We start from the raw sequence: 13028 nt of genomic DNA, 5'->3' as shown, positions 1-13028 counted from the left end.
AGCAAAAGTAAAAAAGAAAAGAAAAATAGTATAAATCCCACCAGATAGTCACGTCTGTTTTCTGTTTACGTGAACCAGGGGTATTGATCTCTTTGTATTTCTTCCAGACATCTGCTCTACGTATTAGTCAGATAACACCCTGGTATTAAGAGTCACCAAATCCCACTGTTTGAAGTCCTTCAAAGTGAGAACATTTCATTTAAAAAGCTAGTGAAGAAATTATAGAATGGCTTTTGTTTTGGCTTTGCTTTGTTTTTAATTCAAATACAAAAAGCCTAAAGCCAACTATAGATAGACTATAGGAAACCCACCATTTCCTACATCCAATTTAAAGGGTTGTATTTCTATTGACATTTCTTTCTATTAATTGTAATTTCCTATAGGAGTATTAACAAAAGCTATTTCAACATTTGAGAGGATACTTAAACTGACCTGACCCCATAAAAACTCAATATGTCAAAACATCTTTAATAAAAAATTAAAACAAACTCAGGATGAAAACATAGAATCAAAATATGAGCATCCTTTCTTATTACCTTTTCAAAACCAACCAAATTAAATGCATTTTTAAGATACATTTTTTATAATCTAGGTGGAATTATGTATGCATTTATACATTTAAATGAATACATTAAAATATTCGCAAACATTATTTTTGACAGCTGATAAATTCTTCAACTATGGCATATGGGGGTAACAACCTTTGTCACTAGATACCGTTTTACAGTTTGAAATGAGGTCAGTCTTTTTACCCAAGTAGGAGGGAGCAATCCATCAAAGGAATAAAACAAAAAGACAACTGAAATTCACCTCCAGTCCCTTATTTCCTCATTCCCTTCCCTGAAACTTATTCATGAAAACCTTGGAGAAACACAATGTACAATGTCATCGAAGCAAGTCACATACCGGGGGCCCCACGGGACCTGAAGGACCAACTTCTCCATCTTTGCCAGGAGCCCCCTAGGATCACAAGGACATAACATTTCAAGTGAGGCCATCGTAATTTTTTTTTTTTTATTCAATACCAGAAGATGGATGCCTACCCTTTGTCCTGGAACGCCAGCATTCCCCGCTTCTCCTGGTTTTCCAAGGTCACCCTAAAAGATACAGGGGCACTGCTCTAAATTTGATCAGATGGAGCCCCCTGCCCCGATCTCCCGCTGCAGGCTCCCGGGACCTGTTACGCGCTGTCGGCTGTACTCACACTGCTACCTTTGGGGCCTGGAAGGCCCATGCTTCCAGGCTGCCCTCTGATGCCAATTGAACCTGGAGGACCTGGCCGGCCATCTTCCCCAGGAGCACCCTGCAGAATTGACAGACAACAGGCAGGTAAGATGAGTTCTAAGCACGGCTCTGTCCGCATTGCCAACTGACTTGGCTAACAGTCAATATCATCCTAACTAAAAGTGAATTTCCTTCTATTTAGATGTTAGTGAGTGAGAACAGCCAGATAGGTGTTTGTTGTTTGGCCTGGTTTAACTTGTTTTGTTTCTATAAAGCCCCGAGGCACTTTGAACATTTAGAGCAGAAATTCTAATTTTGCTCCATTCATAAGCCTCCTTGCCACCATTTTCTGGCCCTCTCATTCTAAGAGTCAAGCTTTCCCTTCTTTCAGCCTCTGTTTTGTGGTCATAAATATTTAAACTTCCCCAGTTCACATTAAAGAAGAGATTCTGCACCCGGATGCATACGCTGACAAGTTATTTATTTCTAGAACATGGAAAACTAGAAGGCCACCAGGGAAAAAGAACAATGTCAGACAAGTTTAGCAATATTAAAGGATATTATTTTACTGAATAAATTTCAATTTTAAACACCCAATTAAGAGAATTTATCTTGCATTTTGCTCAGTTTGAGAGTTCATAGATACTAAGAAGCTGTTACCATGGGGCACTTAAAAATGTAGTCATGGTCACCATTGCCAGGATAAATAAATAACTTACACATATGCTGGGAATGGTATGGAATTGCTCCAATTACTTACCAAAGGCCCAAGTTTTCCTTCAGGGCCTTGAACCCCAGGGTTTCCTGTCAGACCCTGGCAAGGAAAATCGACTGTTAATTTGTTGCAAAAAGCCACTGGTGGGAAGACTTTAAATAGAACAGTGATGCTTTATTGTAACCAACTAAACAGATGGGCAGTTTCACTGTTTGAATAAAATGTTAAATGACCTTTTGTTAAATAGAACCAACAATTTTCTTTACCAAAGGTCAAATAGGTTATTTTGGAGCATAAAAATTAGAAGTTACAAAAGTTTACAAAGAGATACCGTTCCCAAGAAGAACAGTGATGCTATTTGTGTGTATGCCTTTAACATGGTCCTTAGACATGACTGTACTTTATGTACAGGTCAAAAATAGCATATCAATGTTTGTAAAATAGCCCATATACTACTGAAATGATGGTCTATGTTGTAAAGCAAGCTAAACATAAAAACAGGAAATGAAACTCCAATGAACGCAGAAGTACTTGGATGTTGACAGCGTAGAGCTACGAAGTTCTTACCCGAGCACCTGGCAGCCCAGGTTCACCTGGACGTCCTGGGTCTCCCTGACCTCCTTTAGGCCCCGAAGAACCTACGGGACCACGCTCTCCCTGAGCACCCTATTCCAAAGAAGACAGACAGGGCAGAATTGAAACAAAGCCAGAAGACATTAAGTTCTTAATTTTCCAAATATACATTAATATGCAACCATTTTGTCAGAGATTTGAGAGAGATGCATTTGGAAACAATGTCATTGAGTGTTTTGTTCTAACTTGTACCCGCTGTGAAATGGCCTTATCCAGGATTAAAGAAAGATGAAATCACAGTGTCACTCTAATATGGGAAAAATTTTAGAGTTTAAATCTCATCTAAAGGTTACATCACCCAAACTAAAGCCCTACAACCTTTTGTTCTCAGAAGTGACCCATGAAAGTCTAGAAGCCAGGCCTCATTAGCGCTAATATTAATTTAAACAATCATCCATCTCCCAGGACCTCCTAGTACTAAAAAGAAAAAAAATAGACAGGGCAGGTTTGGAGTTAAGCCAATACCTGCTTCTATGACCCCTATGAGTATAAACTTATATGAGCCAAGGATGCATGCCCATCCTGGAAATATCAGCTTTGATGTAATCTTACCTTTGGTCCAGGTAAACCATCAGACCCTGGAAAGCCACGATTGCCAGGAGCACCCTGCAACGAACAAAACTGCAGTTCTGAGATCCTGTTGTTCATTGTGTGATATGACTAGTGAATAAATTTTACTGAAAACCTGTTAGGTTTTCAGAGTTCTGATCAAGTTAGCCCAGCAAAAATAAATATAAAGAAAATAATCTTACTAGAAAAAATTAATTGGAAATTTGATGAAGATGAGTATAGAAACAAATATTCCAGAAAACGTCTAAAAGATAATTTTAAAATAAACACAGGAAAAAAACTAGTATGTAGACCCAGGAAGCAAAATCACTATCTATAGTGACCAAAATGCCAGTGTTAGCATGCTTTCATGTAATCTTATAGAAGAAAACCTTGGATTTCACTAAAACTGTACACAAACATATGATAATGACAGTCCCTTCCAGTTTATATATATATATATACATATATATATATACATTTATATATATATATATATATATATATATATATATATATATATATATACAACACAACAACCTTTGCTCCTTCCCAGTCACAAATTTACACCTGCAACCTCCCAAAACACGCACACAGGAAAGGAGAGGAAAATTAAGTTTATTATTCAAATATACCCTTTCTCCCATTGGGCCTGGAGGACCAACTGTGCCTGGGTCACCTCGAGGACCTCGTTTGCCTTCTTCACCAGGTGGGCCTATGGGACCCTGGACACCGTGTGGCCCCTATTAAAACAGATACATGGGTTCCAGTAAGAGTCATTCATTAAGTTCAAGTGGGTCAACTCACCTCATTTAGTCAGCAAAAAGTTAAAGTATATTAAATAATTATTTTATGCCATTGCAAGTTTACATACATGAAACATTTAAGCAATGCGCCTCTAGACAATATTAATACTCTTCATCATTAAAATCATGAAGGCTTACTGGTTCCCCCTTTGGGCCAGCTTCTCCTTTGAAACCTGGAACTCCTGGATCACCCTAAAATAAAATATCAATAGTAGAAAGAAATAAAAATTAAGTGCAATGAATAGGCTCTTGAGTCTATATCGAATTAGTACTAAAATGAAATGTCATAATTTTTGTGCATGTTCATGTGAAGTACATGTATGTACTTGTATGGGGTAAATTGACACCTTTGCTCTTGTCTCCATCTCCCAAGCTTTAGGATTACAAGCATAGTCACCCATGCCCAGCATATAAATACATACATACATGCATGAATGCATATATACACACATACATATGAGTACATAAAAACAATAGAAAAAGAGGTCAGGAATTTGAAAGATAGCAAGGATGGGTATATGGGAGGGCTTGGAGGAAAGAAAAGGAAAGGGGAAATGATGCAATGATACCAAAATCTGAAAACACTTATAAAAAGAATTTGAGACAATACCGGTTGTCCTCGGATTCCCTGAGGTCCAGTGCTGCCCTGAGGGCCAGGAGATCCAGGAGGTCCCGACAAGCCAGGAGGACCAGAGGTTCCAGCAGAGCCCTGCCAGCGGCAACGGTGACATGAGCATAGAACCTGCAGTAATCTAAAGCCAGGGACTGCTTCCCTTTGAAAACCACTGGACAGAAATGTTGTGACTTACCGTGGGGCCTTTGGCACCAGGCGTACCGTCAGTTCCCACTGCACCCTGAAAAGTACGTGAAGCACTTTTGTAAATATTAACCTGTATCTGACACAGTTAACATAGTATTCAGATCATCTAAGGAGAGGCAGAAGAGTTGCAAACAAAAAAAATCCACAATTATAGCAAAACAGTACTTTCATGGATAACCTTTTCTATTAGGTAGGCGAAACAAGATGTATTGGCAAGTAAAGTGTGCTTTTTTTCTGAGTGTTAATTTAGAACTGATTATATTAAAATAAATTCCATCTTCTGATGCTGTAATAAGTAAGCATCTTCCTGGGCTAGCTTCTAGAGGCGTGAGACACCACTTACAGGAAGACCATGAGAGCCAACTGGACCTGGGGGCCCAGTTTCACCTCTCTGCCCCTGAGGACCTTCAGGGCCTCGGGCCCCAGTAGGACCTGCTTCTCCCTAGAGGGATGGAGAAGAAAACATTAACTTAAGTAAAATACTACTATTGTTGTCTAAAGGCAATTGTATATTTGGGGCTTTTCATGTTAAATCTACAATCTGAAGCTACCATGAGCTTTATAATCAGTGCAAACCAGGGGGCTCCTTCAGCCAATAGCCCTTAAGAGATCATGCCCAAGTGGGCTTGTATCTTAAAGGCTATTGGCTGAAGGAGCAGAAGGAACTCCCACAGCACCGGACATCTGAAGTCCAACAAAGAACCACACAAGTAAAGCTTGATTGAAACATGGAAGACAACAGAAGATTTCTAAGTATTCCCACAATCTACCGCTATTTTATAGCTAAAATTTGTTACAGGACTCAATAAATTTGAATGGATTAAACTCGCCGTAAAATTACACAAATTTCACTCTACAATTTAGAGGCAGTAATTTCTGTAGAAGCTATATAGAAAATTATGTTTCAGAGTAAAGAATATACTCTTGACTCATTAAACGTGCACTTATTGACTTTTAGAGAAATGGTTTTTCAATAAAGAGGAAAACACTTGATTTCGAAGTGACTAATAAACATGTTAACTTCTTGCAATGTTAATGAAAAAGCCAATACATTAACAAAATAAATGATAGTTTCTCTTCTAGAAACCAGGAGATATTAAAATAACAGCATGAAGAGTGGAGCAAAGGGCCATGGCAACCTGTACTTCAGTCCAGCATCCTCAGGTTACCTTTGATTCGTACAAACAAATTTGGTATAAGTTTCTTTTATGCAATTTTGAGACACATTTTTACCACAAGCCCTTCCTATGTCTCTCTAAAATTCAAGTTTGGTTCTATATTTTATCCTGCATATTCCTTAGAAGAATCCATATTTCTTTAGTGAAAACTAAAATTGTAAGCTTTAGGGAGCTAATATATAGTAATAAAACATATTAAATTCCTTCCACTCTTTACTGAAATGCAAATGACTGGATGTTAAAGCTGATCCATACATTGTCTTAGAGAAATAACTACAATCAAGGACCCAGAGGTTTTATAATGAGGAGGTGAGGAGGCAGAGACAGTAAAATAAATTCTGAGATATACCCAACATACTGCATGTTTAAGTTTCATTAAGGAGGATTCGATAGCCTCAAATGAGTCCTACTAATACACAGGGGTACAGGACAGTACCCCAAGTCTCTAGAGAAGCTATGTCAGCTATAGGTGCAGTGAGGAGACACTACGTTCTGCTAGGGCACAGACCAAGGCATGGGGAATATTCTTTCCTTACTTGCCTAGTGAGCACTTAGTTTGAGGGTGGGGAGTCTCCCTGGAAGCATGAAGGAATTTTGTATGTTTTAATAAGAGCATGAACTAGGACTGGGTCAAGAGCCAGTATTATTAAAGCTTGGATTTCAGGGCTGGGAGTGTATCACAGTGGTAGATACCTGCTCACATAGCTCAGAAAAAAATGGGAAGGAGGGAAAGAAGAAGGAGGAAGGAGGGGAGTAAGAAGGGCCAGTGTTGTGTAAGAGAAACAGGAAGAGGAAAGAGGATGAGGACAGGGAACATGGGAAGGAAGGAAAGAGATGTAGGCTTTCAAGAGATCAGAGTCCTAAAGGAACAGATTCTCCATGAAAACAAAAACCAGTTACTTAAGACTTCAACTTAAAGCTCTCAGCCTGAAGAGTGACTTGACTAATTGATTCTCATATCTCAAAAAGTACTGAAAATGACAGTTCCTAAATTCACATTTAGTCTGAGGACAGTTCCTAACAGGAAGTAGGAACCTATCATAGCTTTATTGGCTGGCCCAGCCCCCACGTTGAGCATTTATACAAATCATCACACTGAATCCTGGACAGAATTCTTTTGGAAAATGAGGCACAGAGAAGCTCCTGAGGGGCCACAGATGCAGTCATGTTTGCAAGCTGAATGTCCTGAGGAAAACTTTTTTTCAAGACCAACAGAATTATAGCTCCTGGAGCAGAGCGAAATCAGATCCTGAGGCTCACAACTCAGAATCAGTGTTTTGAGTTTATTTGTGATTCAGCTAGTGCAATCTTATTGTCCTCCTACTGTAATCTTTGACTCTCTCCCAAAGAACTGAGAGAACAAACTGTGTCACAACACCCACAGAATGCCTTAATCCGTTCCCACATGGGACGCCAAGTGTCCTCCCTACTTCCTTCTTTAAGGGCAGGGAGGGGCTGAGAAACGGCCAGCGTGTTGTGACAGAACAGTTTTTCTTGCTTTTGCAAGATTTAATTTATTTGGACTTCCCATTGCTTAAAACAGTCCGCTTTGATTATTTTCCACACTCTCTCCAAGAACAGAGTGTCCGCTCAGCTCAAAATTGTTCTTTCTTATCTTACAACCATTTCAAAAATCTGTCTGTAGAGTTCAGTTATATGGCTTTAAGTAACGTTTGTTTAATGGCATATCATATAGCAGGTTTCATTTTTCCATTTTCTTTTTTTTTAATTCCCTTGATAAGGACCATGAACATACTATGCTAGGCTCTTTCTTTTGTTAAACATGACTAGCAAAAAAAAGTAGTCAATAAATGAGTCCTAATGATATTCTGCTATACTCATAGATTGTTGCCTATTATCTGAATTGCCATCAGAAAGACTTCAGCAAGCCACAGATGGAAACAGATCCAGAGACCCACAGTCAAACCTTAGGTGGACCTTGGGGAATCCTGTGGAAGAGGGAGAAGAAGGATTATGGGAACCAGAGGGCCCAAGGACATCACAAGAAAATCCACAGAATCAACAAACCTGGGTACATCGAAGCTCACAGAGCCTGAGCCTCCACTCAGAGAGCTTGTGCTTAGGACTGACCTAGGCCCTTGGCATGTATGTTACAGTTGTGTAACTTAGTCTTCTTATAGGGCTAAGAGTGGGAGCAGGGGCTGTGTCTCTAACTCTGTTACTAGCTTTTGGGACCCCATCCTCCTACTGGGTTTCCTTGCCAAGCCTCAATAGAAGAGGAGGTGCCGAGTCTTACTACAACTTGATATACTTTTTCTGGCTGGTGTACATGGGAGACCTGTCCTTTTCTGAAGAGAAAAAAGGAAGAGTGGATAGGGGAAGGGACTGGGAGAAGATGAGGAGGGAGGGAAAACTGATTGGACTGGGAAAAATCAATTAATTAATTAAAAAAAGAATACTCCCCCCCCAGATTCTTCAATTACTGACATGACCCTGACTCATCAAATGCTGTTACTATTTTACCTTCATTCCAGGATTTCCTGGAAAACCAGCAGAGCCAGGTATCCCAAGGGGACCCTACAAAAGGGAAATTGGCAAAGTAATCACATATTTTTAATCAGTATACAATGACATCATTTTTCTATTCAGAGGGTGTGAATCTGTATTTTTAACAGATAGGATCCATAGGCACATCATACTAAACAATGTAATTATGTTATGAGTATCATCCAAGATTGGCTTAAAGTAGTGTTCAAAGATGTATACGATGGGTCAACCATAAGAATTGAATTTCCAGGGCAGAAGGGACAACTCAACAGCAAGGATCACTTGCTGCTTTTGCAGAAAACCTGGGTTAAGTTACCAGCATAGACATGGCAGATCACAACTATCTGGATATCTGATATGTATATGGTACACACACACACACACACACACACACACACACTTGGCAAAAATACTCCTACACATAAAATAAATGAATCTCAAATTTCCTAATCGTGCCACATAAAATGGATGGCGTCACAATGGAAACATGTGTCTCTTGAAAGGTGTGCCTTGGTTTGTCCGTGTTAACTGAGTCTCCAGGACAATCATTGAGCAGCTGTAGCTTGCAGCAAAATCTTGTATTTCGTTCTGAACAAATGACATCCCAGAACCATCTGGATGACACTAGTGCACATTGTGTAACACCACCAGAATTTGTAAGGATGCACAGCTGAAGTGTTCAGAGTAAACCAATGTTCATCATGCAGCTTTGGATATAGTGCTAACTTACTGCACTTCTTTGAATCATGTGTTTTGATTCCAGGTGTTTTGAATTAATAAAATCATTTCAAAATGTATTCCTTATGTCTTATCTTTCGCTTCATTTTTTTTTTTTTTTTGAGTGACAAGGGGAAGAAAAATCTGCAGGGTCAAGAATTTTGATTACTATATTTCTATTTCACTTTGGGAATATGGAAAAAATAAAATTTTTAAATTGGCCCATGCGATCCAGTATCCCTATTCTCTCTCACATTTTAGTGTTTTATATCATTAGTACAACTTATCTTGTGCAGCTACTTGAATTCATGTCTACCCTTTCAACAGTTGGACTTCACTGCCAATATACTAGATTTAGGTTACACTGTTACAGCCCCTTCCTGGAATTAAGCTAATGGTGTTCACACTCGGTCTTGACCCCTTCATCCATCTACAGCATTGACAGCTGATGCTCCTTCTGGTCATGTATGCCTATGTTTAATGCCACAGAGTGGCTTCTCAATACCTGAGATTGGAAAGAGAGCAAACATTCCTTAACAGTAAGTGCAACTGTGTGACCTACCTGCCAATTCAGTCTTTTCATTAGTATTTCCTTGAGTTCCTCATATTTTTTCATTTAATTATTCTATAGCTGGTCTAATAGTCCTGCCTTTTATGTATCAATAACTCAAGATTTTATTTGATAATTATTCCTTGTTAATTCTTTATTTACATCCTTCATATATTGTAGGTTTAAGCTATCCTCTTCTATGCTCTGTATTTCAAATTCACTATATTACATCATCGACTGTAGTATTCCACACATATTAATTAATACATCAGTTTTCAAAAATAAGATCCGTGCTTGTCGTGTTTTTAATCCCATGTGTCTACAATACAGTGAGCATTCTGTAATTGTAATACACAAAAATAAATAAAATAAAATTAAAATTAAAAAATGGAGAAATAAATAAATAAATAAAAATATACAAAGTGATAGTGGATCAATTAATTAGTTAATATGAAAATAACACAACTAACCATTGGTCCAGGTTTTCCAGGCATACCATGGGTACCTCGTTGTCCCTAATTTTTAAAAAAGAGAGAGAATTCAAAGAGGGAATTGCATCATTGACAGTGATTCATTTATTTCCCAAACAGTTTACCATGAAAATATTGAAAAAAATATATTAAGGATGATTGATAACAAGTGCCATTGAACTAATGGTGATAAAAAAGCATGAGTTTATATAAAACAGATTTTACATATAATATATATAAACATATATATTATATATATGCCTTTTATAAGGTAGCAATAAACATATTTATCCTGTATCAGTAGAAAACAAACAAACAAAAAAAAAACAATTAACCCTCAAGATTAAGGAAAGAAAACAGCTCCAAATATTCGCTTTACTTAACTGCATCACCCTATGTCATGTAAATTCTGATCCAAAGATAGTTTGAGCATCCTGGCTTTCTTACTGAGCAGATTAACTCTGAAGACAAGTGATTTTGCAAAATAAGCAAGCAAAATAGCTAAGAACACAGGAAGCACAAACAAAAAATGAAGCTCAAATTAAATCTGTGGGTCTCAGACCGGTCCCCGTCAGGATGGAGTCTCATGGAAGGGTCCCCTGAAGCAGCTGAATCAACACCTGCTGAGGGCTGCAGTCAGATTCTCCCTGGAGACTGCAGACTTCCCACTGCTGCCCTTTCTCTGGTCATGTCTACACAGGATGATAGCTCTCCAGATATTTACTGCAGTCTTTGCTGTCCTTGCAACACTACCCAGCTTCTCTCAAAGCCTACTTCCTTATTTCTCTTTCATGGGCTTGCTTTTTAATGCATTCCCCCATCAATTTCTCCTCAACAAGGCACAGCTTTCAAACTCTTGTCTAAGAAAACGGACATAAGACCCAGAGTCCACTGGTATCAGATGAGCCACAAGATATTTTAAGCTGGATTCCTCGCTAGCCAGTTAGCATCCAATGGAGGTGGGATCATCCTCAGCTGGTAAGTGTTGTCTCCAACGGTGAACTGAGACAGCATACAGACTAAAGGAATGGGCTGAGCCTACAATAGCTGTCTCAGGCATTTGGAAAGGCTTAATGGGGACTAGGCCAAAGGGTGGTGATGACTGAACCTGGGAGAGATGTGTTCTGAATTCTTCCCACAGCTTTCAGAATGTCAGGCCACACTGTCCAATATTTCAAACTTGAAGTGTGTTCCAAAATAAAAATAACCCAAGCATAAAGTTATATGCCCTGCAATTGCTCTCATTTAAAAAGCATATCTACAAAAACATAACTGAAAAATGTTGAACATAGTTCTCAATAAGGACGTGATGCAGGTATACTTACAGGGGCACCCTGTGGTCCAAGTCGTCCTCTTTCTCCCGGCATTCCTCTTGGTCCCTACAAGTGACACAGAAAAGAGATAACTAATCTGAGTTTATGTGATGGTTTTATTTCACTGTCTCATCCAATTTAGACACAATATAAATAAAAATAAAAAAAAGACCTGAGAAATAAAATAATGTAATTGATATAAAAAGCAATATTAAAAGGAGAAAATTTGAATGTGAAAAATCTGTTTATCTATGGAGATGCAAATCCCGATACAAATAGAGATCACATAACAGGATTTAAAGGCTAAATAGAGGAGAGTAATTGTTTATAACCATGCTAAAGGAAAGCACTGAAATCCAGGATGGGCCGACCTCCAAATGGAGAGCTGGCTTTTCTTTGACTGCTTTTCTATCGGCTACCTTTCAGAATTATTTCCTAGCAAATATATGCATCTCTATTTGAACATTTCCTTATTGCAATATGAAAAGAAAGAAATAAAGAATGTGAGGATTACCAGAGGGCCCATGGCACCCATCGGACCGGTGGGGCCGGCTTCACCCTAAAACAAAGGAGAGAGCACATCACAGTGTGAGGAATCTCAGTACAGCTACCAAAACGCTGCTCCATAAAGGCGCGATGTCGAAGGCACGGTTTCAAAAAAGACATTTGAAAAGGGTGCTTCCAAAGGAAGGGCTCAGAATTTGCTTTTACTATCTTTTCTTAAAATTAAACGAAAGTTTAATTACTATAGAAATAAAGTCTAAAGCTGGGGATTTAAACAAGACTGACATAAACTGGCACTTCTGGCCAGTGGGCACTGACATGTCCAATATACCCCAGATAACATTTTACAACACTAAAGGTGACTAGGTTAATTTTGGTAGGAAATTGAGAAATAAAAGTTTTAAAACACATTTTCTAGACATTGTCTCACAGTGATGTTTTCCTCTTAAGAAAACCTTGAAATTTCTGTGCTATATTCTCTACTTAAATAAAAAGAAAATCACTTTGGGACAGAAAGAATGGCTAAAAGTCCCTGGAAAAGAGTGGAGTAACCAGGAAACTTTTTATTTACCTGGCTGTTTGTTTGTTTGTTTAAGTCCCTCTCTTTTCCATATATTTCCTCTTTAAAGGTGCCCACGGCAGCTGCACCGCTTCACTGAGTCAGGGTTAGTGATGCTCACGGCAGCTGCTCTGCTGCACTGAGTCAGGGTTAGTGATGCCCACGGCAGCTGCAAGTCTGCACAGAATCAGGGTTAATGTGGAACAAATACCTTGGCACCGGTTGCTCCAACTTCACCTTTGGGGCCTTCAAGACCTTTGTGTCCCTGCAAAGAACAGTAGAAATTTATAAATATTTCTGGTTTTCTTCAGTTTTCAAAAGGATAAAAAAAGAACCCAAAACACACTCATACACGGGGTCTTGTGGAGACAAGCTTTACAGGTCAAATAATCGCTCACTATTTTTCTAAACTTTGAATACTTTCATGAAATATGTTAGAAAAAATAAGATTTCACAAAAAAATGTTCCCAAGCTTAAAGCAT

The 13028-nt window shown here is 38.6% G+C and overlaps 1 protein-coding gene across 1 annotated transcript in view; it reads right to left on the bottom strand.

Moving 5' to 3' along the window:
- Col5a2 (collagen type V alpha 2 chain) overlaps positions 1-13028 on the bottom strand; it is a 127352-nt gene that overhangs the window by 26157 nt on the left and 88167 nt on the right. The window contains exons 14-29 of the mRNA XM_057758517.1: positions 12758-12811; positions 11998-12042; positions 11496-11549; positions 10171-10215; positions 8410-8463; positions 5091-5189; positions 4737-4781; positions 4538-4636; positions 4066-4119; positions 3757-3864; positions 3125-3178; positions 2507-2605; positions 1985-2038; positions 1205-1303; positions 1044-1097; positions 907-960 (exon numbers count right to left, since the gene is read on the bottom strand). Of these exons, the coding sequence (XP_057614500.1) occupies positions 907-960; positions 1044-1097; positions 1205-1303; positions 1985-2038; positions 2507-2605; positions 3125-3178; positions 3757-3864; positions 4066-4119; positions 4538-4636; positions 4737-4781; positions 5091-5189; positions 8410-8463; positions 10171-10215; positions 11496-11549; positions 11998-12042; positions 12758-12811 (1071 nt within the window). The remainder of the gene's footprint in view (positions 1-906; positions 961-1043; positions 1098-1204; positions 1304-1984; positions 2039-2506; positions 2606-3124; positions 3179-3756; positions 3865-4065; positions 4120-4537; positions 4637-4736; positions 4782-5090; positions 5190-8409; positions 8464-10170; positions 10216-11495; positions 11550-11997; positions 12043-12757; positions 12812-13028) is intronic.

Source organism: Chionomys nivalis, chromosome 26 (assembly GCF_950005125.1).
Source record: "Chionomys nivalis chromosome 26, mChiNiv1.1, whole genome shotgun sequence".
NCBI classification, from domain to species: Eukaryota; Metazoa; Chordata; class Mammalia; order Rodentia; family Cricetidae; genus Chionomys; species Chionomys nivalis.
The sequence above is the reverse complement of the archived record's forward strand: the minus strand, read 5'-3'. Positions and strand labels throughout refer to the sequence as shown.